Source organism: Leptonychotes weddellii, chromosome 6 (assembly GCF_054177405.1).
Source record: "Leptonychotes weddellii isolate Sample4059 chromosome 6, ASM5417740v2, whole genome shotgun sequence".
NCBI classification, from domain to species: domain Eukaryota; kingdom Metazoa; phylum Chordata; class Mammalia; order Carnivora; family Phocidae; genus Leptonychotes; species Leptonychotes weddellii.
The window spans coordinates 24,773,819-24,787,359 of NC_138374.1; the positions used below are offsets into that span (position 1 = coordinate 24,773,819).

The 13,541-nt window shown below is 37.2% G+C and overlaps 1 protein-coding gene and 1 long non-coding RNA gene across 6 annotated transcripts in view; one reads left to right on the forward strand and one right to left on the reverse strand.

The window, feature by feature from the left end:
* BTRC (beta-transducin repeat containing E3 ubiquitin protein ligase) overlaps nt 1-13,541 on the reverse strand; it is a 153,914-nt gene that overhangs the window by 54,990 nt on the left and 85,383 nt on the right. For 3 of the 5 annotated variants that reach the window (XM_081822829.1, XM_081822832.1, XM_081822831.1), the window contains one exon: nt 10,776-10,865. In XM_081822829.1, coding sequence (XP_081678955.1) covers nt 10,776-10,865 — 90 coding nt within the window. Of the gene's footprint in view, nt 1-52; nt 714-775; nt 798-10,775; nt 10,866-13,541 lie in introns of those variants that run through there. The other 2 variants (XM_081822834.1, XM_081822833.1) reach the window with 2 other exon arrangements.
* LOC115940179 (uncharacterized) lies at nt 1,901-3,881 on the forward strand. The gene is made up of 2 exons (XR_004074975.2): nt 1,901-2,058; nt 3,791-3,881. It is a non-coding gene; the product is annotated as an uncharacterized LOC115940179 (long non-coding RNA).

Genomic DNA, 13,541 nt, shown 5'->3' on the forward strand with positions numbered 1-13,541 from the left:
TAATCAGGAAAAATAAAGTTTTGGTATAAAAGAACTGCCAATATATACTTACAATGTAAATCCTGACACAGACAATAGGATGAGATCTGTATTCCAAAACAACTTCTAAAACAATTAGGAAGGTGTGAGTCACCACCTTGAGCTGGCTGTATTGGACTCATACTGTCCCACTCATTTTATATGTAGAACATGGAGCATGGAGCCATGAGGTCATCTTAGATACTTTAAAGACCTATGTTGATAAGGTAGGTGATTATTATTGAGTAAGCATTTGAAGTTACATAGCAGAATTACTGACTAGGTAGCCTAGAATAGAGATAGTTAAGTTTTCTGAATACAGTATTTGGCTCAGTTCAGTCAGACCAACATATCTTACAAGCAATAAAGGAGAGATGAAGAAATAACATTTGCTAGATGTCAAAAGTGTTACAGAAATCAAATGGAAAAAAGCTATAGGTGCTTTGTAGTGTGAAGCCAAGTATAATGGTAGGAGAGATCTATAGGGCCTCCAAATACTATTTGAAAGGCAACCTGGTGTAGTACAGAAAGGACCCTAAAGTCAGAGAGATTGGAGTTCAAAACTTGACACTACATCTTAGGGATGTGAAAACTTAGGAAAAGGCTTAACTTCTCTAAGTTTCAGATTCCTTATCTATAAAATAGGGGATATGCATCCATCTTATCAGGTTCACATAAGGTCTGAAATAGATAACACAGCTAGCACTATAGAGCCTAAACATCAGGCTTAATAAATATTAACATATTCTTGGAGCACCTGAGTGGCTCAGTCGGTTAAGCAAGCGTCTGCCTTCAGCTCAGGTCATGATCCCAGGGTCCTGGGATGGAGCCTTGTGTCAGGTTCCCTGCCGAACGGGGGCCTGCTTTTCCCTCTCCCTCTGCTGCTCCCCCTGCTTGTGCTCTCTTGCTCTCTGTCAAACAAATAAATAGAATCTTAAAAAAAAGAAAGAAAGAAAGAAAGAAATAGATAACACAGCCAGCACTGTAGTGCCTAAACATAGGGCTTAGTAAATATTAACATATTCTCTCTCCTCCTCAAACTCTTGAGGAGTACAAAGTGGAAGGGGAAAAAAAAAAGGTCTTCTATCCTGAAGATACAGGAGTAAAAAATGGCCATTTTCCAATTCTTTTTTTTAAGATTTTATTTATTTGAGAGAAAGTGAGACAACGAGTGGGGGAGGAGGTAGAGGGAGAAGCAGACTACCCACTGGGCAGGGAGCCCCAACATGGGGCTTGATCCCAGGATCATGACCTGAGCCAAAAGCTGATGCTTAACCTACTGAGCCACCCAGGCACCCCTTCCAATTTTTTATATAGGAACGTATTGCTAAACTAAAAATCAGGGGGATGGGGAACTTAGAAAGGACTGTAACAGCATCAGAGATTCAACTGGTCCTATACATAAGAACTTTAAATAAAGGTGTATTAGGTGAGCTCCAAAGGACTAGACTAATGAAAATTTCTCTAAAGTGAACCCTATTCATGAGATTTGGGATTAGTAGAATTTAAGGTGACTTGGTAATTCTAGCTCTGTTAGGAAACAAAAAGGAGTTTCTTGGTCATTCAGCTAGTTAGACATTCTGTAATTACTAATATATACCAAAAAAAGATGCCCTCAAAAAAGAGACTTTTATTTAACACTGACCTTGAAGAGCAAATCTTACTGGAAAAGAACTCTAACAACAAGAACAAATATTGGCAAGATCACTAGGTCAGATGGAAATCCAGAATCATAGGAAAAAAAGGAAAAAGACTAATTTTATTTTATAGAAAGTTGGTATAGAGTAGAATAGTCATGTAAATTCATAGCTCATTTGCCTTACAAGCTGAAGTCATGACACAAGAGTAAGATTTTACATATATGGATCCTGAGCTCATGCGTACTGAAAGGCTCAAAAGGAGAGCTCAAGTTACACAAGCTTTGTAAGTGATCTATTTACACCATATGACTAAGAACGCATCCATGGACAGCTTATGAGCCCAGGCTTCTGCCAAACTAGGAGAGAGGAAAATGAACAGGCACAAAAATTCATAAAAGCTGTAAGTATAAAAATCTCTCTTCCAGATTAAGCAATGTAGAAAAGTATCACCCAAAATTCTACACGTGGGCTTTAAAATATTAATATGCACAGTAGCACCATTCTCTTAGAGTGTGTGTGTGTGGGCGGGGGGGATGTCCTAGAGACTATTTAATATTAAGTCACTGATCCTAAAATACTGAAGATGGTATTTTCAGGAAAAGCTTGCTATCAATCAAAAAACCAAACCAAACCAAAAATCAGGTTTCTGACAGAATTCCAAAATGTATACTAAAGATTTTGGGGGGGAAGGGGGTGGGAGATGGGTACTACAGGGAAGTGAAGTGCCTTTATTCTATAGGTTTTGCATAGGGGTATAATATCAAGGACTTACTTTCTATAAATATAGCATCTTAGGGCTGTAAGGCTAGAATCTCCATTAGTTATAAATAAAATGAAAAAAGTTCTATTAACTATTAACTATAACTATGACACCTAACCTCAATATTTCATACTATACTTTAGGCTCTTTACTGTTAATTCTGCACTCAGATGGGTACCTGATAACTGGTTTTTATGTGTTCTTACTTTATGTTTTTTAATTTTTTTTTAAATATTTTATTTATTTGAGAGAGTGAGCAAACAAGAAAGCACAAGCAGGGGGAGAGGGAGAAACAGATGTCCCTGCTGAGCAGGAAGCCCAACCTGAGGCTCGATCCCAGGACTCTGGGATCATGACCTGAGCAGAAGGCAGACACTTAACAGACTGAGGCGCCCCTATGTATTAGTACTTTAAATAAATGCCTAAGTCAATTAACTGTTAATATAAAAAAACCCACAAATTTATTTTATAGTCTTTGGAAGATAACTGGATTCATTTACATATCATACATTATATTCTTGCTTTTACACTAAGCAATTAAGCTTAAGGTATAAAGATTAAAATACTGAAAACCTCATACCTTTCCCAAAGCTAAAGCCTGTCAAAGTAGGCCTAGAAAACAGGCACTGATATGGCAGGGAAAATCTGGCTCATTAATATCTTCCATAGCTTTATACCACATTTTCCAATATTACAGGGATAATTAACAAGGTTTCAATTTTAGTATAACTGAGCTTTAAATGAATGAATCAGCCTCTAGTCTCAGTCACTGCATAGATTCCACCCCCCTTCCTCCTATAAACACCATACTTCATTGATATTCAATTCTCAATTATATAAATTGAAATAGCACAGCCCTCAACACTGAGAAGTCAATGGCAGGGGGAAAAACAGTTATTTTCCTAATAAACAGAACCAGGAAAGGAACACAATTTAAATATGCCTTAGCTTACTGCCTGGACTTTGCACCCCTTGTAAATAACTCCAAGTGACAAAAGTGCTCCAAACCAGAAAACTCTCATGCTACTTGCAAGAAAAACTCTATAAACTGGAGGGATTGGGTGGTGGGAGGTTGACCAGAAAGACCTTCTTAAAATTTGATTTCTTTGCTTCCTTGATTAGAAAAAAATAAAAAATTAAAACCCAATGTGCAATGCCAAAGAAAGTATACTGGTAATCAAAACCTAAATGACCCCTGACAGAATTACAGCCTATAGATCACTAATACATCAACTACATTTGTGACTAATTACTTTGCAAAGTAGGCAGTAAAGTCTGTAAACCAGCTCTCGAGTGGAAACATAATGCCTGTATACAGCAACAAAAATATGATGTAAAACCCACAGATTTTTTTCTTTCTTCCCCCTTTCAGGAATTGTGCCTGGCACTGTGCAGCTGTGGTGCTGCCTTCATCACTCCCTGCGTTTCCAATCTTGCTAATTAAAAGGTTGATCACAGAACAATGCTCTTCTCATTAATTTCAGTGTTCCGATTGGGCAGGATCCCTGCTTACCCCACCTGATCTTTTCACACTGCTGAAGTTAATGTGACAGGAGCCCGAAGATGGATTACCTGCTGCCATATTGCCCATCGCCTCCAATCAGGAGCTATCTGTGTAAACTGATTGTTCTAATTTGCTCTCATTATTTTTACAATATCAGGAGAAAATAACGCACACAGCTCACTGTCAAAGCCATGAAAATCAGCCATTAGTTAAACCCAGACACTGAGTGGCTTTATTAGAGGCACTGCAGTTTATTGATGTAGCTCCAGTCAAACAAGGCAGCATTTGCTTCAGTAGAAGGAAGTGTTTATACTGAAAGTAAATATTTAGTGTAATAATACCCACAGCAACATGATATTTTGAATAATCCTGTTCTTATTTCAGAAGCTTTGTTTTGACACAAATTAACAACAATGAAGAGTTGGGTTGGCATAAGAAAGTAGGTAACATTTAATACACACTCAGTAGCATGAAAATCTGTCTATTAACACAAATCTAGGAGCACTCCTCACCTCCTATACCTTGTATAAATAAACTCTATACTGTGACTACAAACGCTAATCAATCAATCAATAATGGAGGTTCTATTCTGCTCCACATAACAACAAATATTTTTCCAAAACAGAAATTTTATGACTTAGGAATCAAAATTATTTCTATAATGATCATACAGGTATGGTTTTAAATAAGAAAAACTGTATTCTTGTACAATGTAAACATTCAACAAGAAAGATGACTAACCCTAGGATCACAGACATTCACAATATATTGTGGAATAGAAAATAAGCAAACAAGCTAGGTTTTAAATCCTTCAGTAAGAGACGGTTTCTTAAAGCGGAAGACAGAACTCTACAGAAAGGTTTGATAGTCAATGAGATAATTAAAAGATTTATTCTGTGCACAAAGAAAATATATTTTCCTGTTGTAAAGAAAATGCTAAACGCTAGAAGAAAACAGATTTAAACTTGGCATTTCTAGTCTTGTCTGGCTATGAACATTTTGTAAAAATGTTAGCTGAATGCTGCCTGAACAGCATTTTGGGGGACTGGAGAAGGGGGGTATAAATAATATAAACTGATGCTTTTTAAAAAAGAAATTTAGTCCGCATACTCTTCCCCCTTCTCCCCCTTTAGTATTGAAGGAAACATGGCTTCCTCCTGTTTTCTTTCTACACTAACGCTCCTAGGTAACGTGAAGGCAAGAGTATGCCCTTCTTGCTGCTCCCCTTTTAATGGCCACTTTCCTTTTTCTAAGAAACGTGTGCCATGCTTTTCTCCTTAAAATTCCTGCACTAAAAGACTGCACCATACTGCACTCCACAAAACGTGCTGATGGCGCCAATTACAAGCCCCCAGCCGAACGCTCCAGCCCCCACCATTCGGGCAGATTTATGCGGACTCTTGCCGACGTTATTACAAGTCAGAGTTTATTGGGAAATTGTTACATTATGCGGAGTGTCTAACAAATTGCTTATGCTGCTATAATTGGATTACAACAGCCGCTTGCTCCCACCGGTAAGATTAGGCAAGTAGGACTCCTGCCGATCTCTGAGCGTTAGCAGTAATTTTATTTGCCTTGCCTCTCTCTTTCCTAACAACATGCCTCTCTCCCTGCCAGCTGTCTGCTGAAAAGGCACAGGCTTGTTCCTTGGCCCTAACAATGCAATTACAGCCCCGCAGATCGCACTGTTTGTGCATTAAGTACAGAGCCAAAACGAGGCGAATTGATCGTTTGACTTTTGGAGAAGCCATGTGATCTCTCGATGCGGGTGATCCGACATGCATCAGCAGGCAATACTGCAGTCAATTCTTGATGAAGAACTTTCTTCCTTCACCCCTCTCTCTTCCAACCTTTCCTTTTTCACTGAGGAAAACACTGACTGGGCTCATCTCCTGCTAATCTGGACCAATCCACAAAGACAAACTTAATCTTATTAGCTCCCTGGCTAGAGAGAAATGTGAATAGGTCCTAGTGTCTTGAAGTGCCTCAGTCAGATGTATCAGTGGTTCCCAGCAGTTGAACCACTGCTGCTATCTTAAAAAAAAGGTTCATAAAGAGTTCACTGAGGAAAAAAAGTTTACAGAAACATTGCAGTTCAAAAGAACTACAGAAAGTTTCAGGTTCTGGCAAATAAAACTGCCTTGGAAAGGCTTTGTTTGAAGCTCTGTCTATATTCAAGGGCCCATCAAGAATCAGCATGGAAACCCGTGTCTGCCTTTCTCTGAAGGTCTGCTCTGCCGGAAGATGCTGGCGGCCAACATGTAGAATCAACGCAGCTGGCTTCAGGCTTAACACAGCCAGTCTGATCCCCACTTGTGGCAAAGTTTTACACATATTTTGTTGACAGCTTTCTGCTTCTTGTTTCTTTCTCCAGTATGTTTAGCAATGAGTGCAGGTAGTAAGGAGACTGTGTAAGCAGTTCTCTCACTCAAGGGCATAATTCATGAAGATGCTCACTGGGGTCTGGACTTCTCTTTTTTTCTTTTGCAATTAACTCTCTTGAAATGGTTGAAAATGATCTTAAATTTTACCAAATTAATTCAGACCAGGATTCCTGTTCACACTTTCCTCTCCAACGGCATATGCTACTTAGGGTTCCTGAAGATGATTATACAACAAATGTGCAGTCGATCTGCTGATCCACTTTGGTGTCCCAGTCTGTATTCCTAAATATCATGCACATCTAGAAGGTTTTATGTTCCTGCATCCTTAACCTGACAAACACATAAACTCTTGTTTATAACAATGGTCCCTGAGTATTACCTCAAAGTGAGCTGGGAAAAGTCACTTTACTAGTATTTCTCAGAACCTCTCTATAACTCCCATTAACACTCATTAAAATCATATGACCCATTTGAAAATGAAAGAAAAAAATAGTACTATCTGAACTTTATTCCTGCCTTTTTGAAATAGCAATATGGTAATGTGTAACATGTTATATTCCAGAGTTTTTCCAACCTCACTGGCCTCGACGATATGGTTAAATCTTAACATATTCTCCACAAAGCTAATGTTTAGACCCGAAAGAGAGGCCTGTGCAAAGAATGGCCCATTTGACATGCTACTTGTGGAACAGTGTATTAAAGAAGCCTGTTAACATGTAGTTTAAAACTCAAAAGAAACTCTGAACAGCTGAAATGCCTTATAAATAGCGCAGACCCAGAGGAAGTGCAAACGTCTGCATTGTGAATTGTAGATCTTAATTACCGACAATGGCTGGTACAGCAAGTAGCACGAAAAAAAAGTGAAACCGTTGCACTGTTCATGGTTGGCAATAATTCTTCAGGAAAATATTTACTATCAATCAGTTATGAGAAAAGGGACTCTGTGCTCGTAAAACAGCACGTTGCTTCTCATACCAGGACCATTTTGCTTCAGCATAATCTGAATTTAAACAGCTTGTTTCCTGCGGATATAATTTTGGAAATAAATAAAACAAGTCTTCTATCAAAATCTGGAGTGAGTGGAAAGGAACATCACATTTTTCTGTCTCAGTCAGTTGCAAACAGATTATCAGTCTCAAGTAAAAAACAATCATAACAAACAACCACAATACAGAACATCTACAAAGGACTACTGAAGAGGTTTATTTTCCAAACATAAAGAGGCAGAACTTCTCCCACCTGGGCAGGAATCTAGGTGGATGTAATTTTAATTCTGTGCATGCATGTGTAAAAAGTAAATTAGGAAAAACCTGAAACCAAAATTTTTGGTAATATTTAAATAAAGTCAGCAAAGAGATAACATAAAAAAATTAATGCTCTTCATTTTTCTAGTTAGTTTTCTTCACCAATTAAAAAAGATCATGAAGGTTGACAATTAGGTGCAATGTGATTATTGATTTTAAAGACTAAGTTGGCAGTCAATAATGACTGTCCATTTAAAGCTACAATAAATACAGAGCTCATCATGTTCCAAACAAATCTCATGAACTACAGGGCTATAATTAGTAAGAAGGAAGGCTTTGGACAAAAATAAAAGACATTTCAATGCCTCCAAATATTAGTTGGACTAAGTTACACTGATAAAACGACCCATCCTTCATTTTTATTTTTAAATCCTTTCTTAGGTCTCGTTCTTCAAGTTGGAGATTCAGAAGATTATTATTAACCTAGAGTGGCTGTAGTTTGTTTTACCACTTTGTTTTCTTATATTCTAAAGAGTACAAATGGGCCCCTCTTCATAGACCTATTATAAAACATTTATGGAAGGTATTTCTGGCAAAGAAGAGTCACATACTACATACTACAAGGTCTGAACGTAACAACTTTGCTGTTTTTTCAGGGAATGACTGGCATTAATGTCTTCTCTAAACCTCATAATAAACAATATTCAATAATTATAATGACTATCTCCACCAAATCAAAGTCACTCTGAATTAGCTCCTTTGAACTAGGGGACAAAAATGTTGTTATCACTATATTATAGTTGCTCTCACATGGAGATGGTTGGATATTCAAGGCCACTTTGGAGCACAATCTGAATCAACAACAGACACTTGTATCAAGTGAAAAGCTACTGCAGCCATATCAAGTGTAGCAGATGAAACTATTCAGTTAAGGGCTAAAGGTCTGAAGAGCAGGAAACAGGGACAAGCTTGCAGACCTACAAAAATAATGGCAAGTCATTACCTTTCAAAGGTCAAGCAATAAATGAGGCAAGTAGAAACAGCACAGAATCATGAGATACATATAACACATGTAAATAGAAAAGGGAAAACTTGTTCTCTATTCTCATGTTATTGATACTTCACTGGAGGCTGTTAAAAGAAAGAAATTTTTTTAGCTACATGTTTTTATTTGCCATTGACCAATGGCAAATACACTACAGCTCAAATCTGAAGCAATGAACCAGAAGCCAGGATGTGGGCCAATAAAAGGAACCAGAAAGTTAGGTGGGTTCCAACAGGAAAGGATAGAAATCATTATTAAATTAGGGTATTGAAGGAGATGATGAAAGGATATAGGTGTCAGAATAATGTTAAAATAAGCAAGAATGGGATGAGAGGGTCACCATCTGGGAGCAAAAGAAACAGACAGATGAGCAGCAATGAACAAACTTATTTCCTCACCCAAGAGCACAGAAGAAATTATGCCATTGTGCCAGATGCCAGAAGATTTCTAACCATGCACCACTGAAGTAGAGGGTGGGAGAAAAACAAAACAAAACACATCATACAGACACACACCAACATGACTATAGCTTAGAGATCCTGGCTTACAAAGTATGGAGAAAACAAAAGGAACAGATGCTCACTTGGCCAGCTCTCAATGAAACTCATTAAAATTGTCACCCTGTCCTTGGATCGGTGCTCATGCTAAGATTTTACCTTGTTTAGCCAGAAGTCACCCACTTGTGATGAAACTGAGCAACGTGGCGAAAAAGGAGAAAGATTATTTTTAAAGGCTGAAATAACTGATTCCCCCATTTCAATGTACAAATGCTGGATACAAAATTGGGTCAATTAGCACTTGCTGGTTGTGACTTAATGACTGAAAAAATAAATATATGTAATTTATTATTTTCATATTTTACAGCAAATTACTAAGACACTAAGAGACACTTAACTAACTCTATCTTTTTAAATTATAATTTTAAATAAATTGACATTCCTTATATGGTTCATTTTTTTTTTTAGATTTTATTTATTTATTTGACAGAGAGAGATAGAGAGAGACAGCAAGAGAGGGAACATAAGCACGGGGAGTGGGAGAGGGAGAAGCAGGCTTCCTGCTGAGCAGGGAGCCCGATGCGGGGCTCGATCCCAGGACCCTGGGACCATGACCTGAGCCGAAGGTAGACGCTTAACGACTGAGCCACCCAGGCGCCCCTATATGGTTCATTTCTAATGGTTATAGTTTGTATGATACTTTCAGTTGATTAAGCAGATTCGGTGACTACTGCATGTTTTAAGAAATAAAATAAAAATAATAAAAAATGTTGCCGTCCTTTGATTTTTGTAGCAAAGGATGGAGACTACCTGATGACCAGCTCCGACTCTAATAATAACAGTAAGTAACTGAGAGCCCTAGTGTATAATAAAATAGACTAAACTAAAGTAGTTAAAGTTGGGAATGTTCTAACAGTGACAAAACCCTGAACAGTTATTAAGGCAGTAATTTTGCATATATGCAAGGTAAAAGTCTAGAGATAGAGCCCCTACTGGAATTTTACTTACTCCTGGAATAATCAAAGTTGCTGTTATCTAAATTTAGGTCAAAGTTCCTATGTAATCAGAGATACTTGGAAGATTAGAGCCATAGTTAATACAATTATTAGACCATAAGGTCTCTAATATGTGGTTACTTTTGTATCTATAGATATGTACATGTTTTATACATGAGAAAAGGTAGCTCATATGCATGATAAAACACACCTGTCCCCTCAGATCAAAATCACCAAAAGCAATATTTCTATCATTGACCACTTAATAAATAATAATAGCGATAAAATAATTGGATTTTCTATAGCATACTTCACAATCCTTGCAATGGTTACTCTATATTAATCGCATTTAAAACCCATGAACCAGCTTATAAAAATAATTGTATATTTTCTTTCACGAATCTTACTTATTTGTAATAATCTAGTGTTTTAGGGTCAAGTAACTAGTGTCAAATAACAAATGCGAATTAGACGGAAGTGTGACCGGAATGCATAACCAAAAAATTCTTTTGCAACTGAAGAGATGGAGACTCCAACTTGCAGTCTGCTTTGAAAATGATGCCTGCTGTATTCCTTTCTAAATATGAAATCCTGTGATAATCTTTAATAGCAATACTGAGTGAAGATGTTTATAGATAAAGCATTGTTACAATGTGGTATAGTAATATTGATGAGTAGTCTTACTTACTTTGGCCACACAATTTTCAGTCTTCATAGCAGTGCTTGCTAGACATACTGTTTCTTGGTTTAAGCAGAGTCTGGCACAGCTGTTATAAGTCTGTAAAGAGAATTTTTTGGAAACAGGTTTAAATATTAAAATGTGGTCACATACAGTTTTCAAATTCTGTCCTATTCTCAAAATCAACACACGAAAAGACTTATATATAAATTCCAGATTTATGGGAACTGGAAACAAGGTAGGCAGGTGGAAGAAAAGAAAATGAGAGCCCACAAGAGCCACTGATGAGCTCATGAACAAGAATGTAAGCAGCAGTGGTCTCACTGTATGTATGGAAGGTAGGGGTGCTATTCAAAAATGTGCAAAGGACTTGAACAGACATTTATCCAAAGAAGATATACAAATGGCCAACAAGCACATGACAAGATGCTCAACATCACTAATTATTTCAGAAATGCAATCAAATCCACAATGAGATACCACTTCATACCCACTAGGATGATTACTGTTAAAAAACAGAAAACAGGGGTGCCTGGGTGGCTCAGTCGTTAAGCGTCTGCCTTCTCTCTCTGTCAAATAAATAAATAAAATCTTTAAAAAATAAAAAATAAAAACCAGAAAACAGCAAGTGTTGGCAAGGATGTGGAGAAACTGGAACCACTGTGCAGCACTGCTGGTGGGAATGTATATATATACACAGCTGTGGAAAACAGAACGGTGGTGGTTCCTCAACAAATTAAAATTGGAATTACCATATGATGCAACAATGCCACTTCTGGGTATATACCCAAAAGAAATGAAAGCAGAATCTTGAAAAGGTTTATGTATATCCATGTTCCTAGCAGCATTATTCACAATTGCCAAAACATGGAAGCAACCCAAGTATCCACTGACAGATGAAGGGACACACAAAATGTGGCATATACATCAAATGGAATAGTATTCAGCCTTAAAAAGAAAGGAAATTCTGACTTATACTATGATATGGATGAACCTTGAGGACATTATGGTAGGTGAAATAAGCCAGTCACAAAAAGATAAATACTGATAAAAAGATAAATGATTCCACTTGTATGAAATACTTAGAGGAGGCAAAATCAGAGAGACAGAAAGTGGAACGATGGTTGCCAGAGCTGGAAGAAGAAATAGGATGTTATTGTTTAATGGGTACAGGGCTTCAGTTTAATAAAATGAAAAGAGTTCTGGGGATGGATGGTGATGACAGTTATATAACAATGTGAATGTATTTAATCCACTGAACTGTACATTTAAAAATGGTTAAGACGGTAAATGTTATGTTACATGTATTTTACCACAATTAAAAAATTGGTTATACTTTATGGTAAGCAAACATTATTAATAATTGGCCAATATAGTAAAACAATGTTTTTTTTTAATTTTATTTTATTATGTTATGTTAATCACCATACATTACATCATTAGTTTTTGATGTAGTGTTCCATGATTCATTGTTTGGGTATAACACCCAGTGCTCCATTCAATACGTGCCCTCTTTAATACCCATCACCAGGCTAACCCATCCACCCACCCCCCTCCCCTCTGTTTTTAAGTTTTCACTGACGGTATAAATCATGATTCTCAAAGTTTAGCATGCATCAGAATCATTAGGAGGGCTTGTTAAAAACAGATTGTTGGAGCACCTGGGTGACTCAGTCAGTTGGGCAACCGACTCTTGATTTTGGCTGGGATCATGATCTCGGCGTCATGGGATGGAGCCCCACATCAGGCCCTGTGCTTGGCATGAAGTCTGCTTGGGATTCTCTCTCCCTCTGCCCCTCCCCCCATTCGCTCACTCTCTCTAAAATAAAATAAATAAATAAATAAATAAATAAATAAATAAATAAAATCTGGGGGGAAAAGAAAACCAAACCCAAACGCACAAATTGTTAGGTCCCACCCCCAGGCTTCTGAGAATTTGCTTTTATAACAAGTTCCTAGTTGATATTAATGCTGTTGGTTTAGGAACACTCTTTGAGAACTACTATGTTGGAGAACTATATGTTTTGGAATTAAAGAGAAAAGTCTTAAGACATAGGCAATCTCTCATAACCAACAATAGGAAAGAATCCATTTTTTAAAATTCTAGATTACAGAGTAGTTGCAAAATGAGTTTCTGTATACCCTTCCCCCCAGCTTCCCCTTATGTTAATGACTTACATAACCACAGAACACTTATCAAAACTAAGTAATTAAGTTGGTACAATATAAAGAATTTCTTTTGAGTTTCACCAATTTTCCCCCTACTATCCTTTTTCTGTTCAGGATCTAACCCAAGATGCTACACTGAATTTAGTTATCATGTCTCTTTAGTTGCCTCTAATCTGTGACAATTTCTCAGTCTTGTCTTTTAGGACCATGACACTTCTGAAGTGTACTGATTAGCCTATATAATTTCTCTCAATTTGGGCTTGTCTCATGTTTTCTCATGATCAGATGGAGGTTATACATTATTGGGAAGAATACCACAAAGGTGATGTACCCTTCTCAATGCATCAAGTCAGGAGGCATGTTATTAAGTATTTCTAGTGATGGTAAACTTTATCATATGCCTATGATCATACCTGCCAAGATTCTCCATTATGAGTTTGTTATTTTTCCTTTAGGGATTACAAAATATATTGGGAGAAATATTCTGAGATGATGAAAATACTTCGTTTCTATTTCAACTTTTGCCTGCTAATTTTAGCATCCATTGGTGGATCTTGCCTATGGTAATTTTTACTGTGGTGTTCTGATGGTGATTTTTTTTTTTTT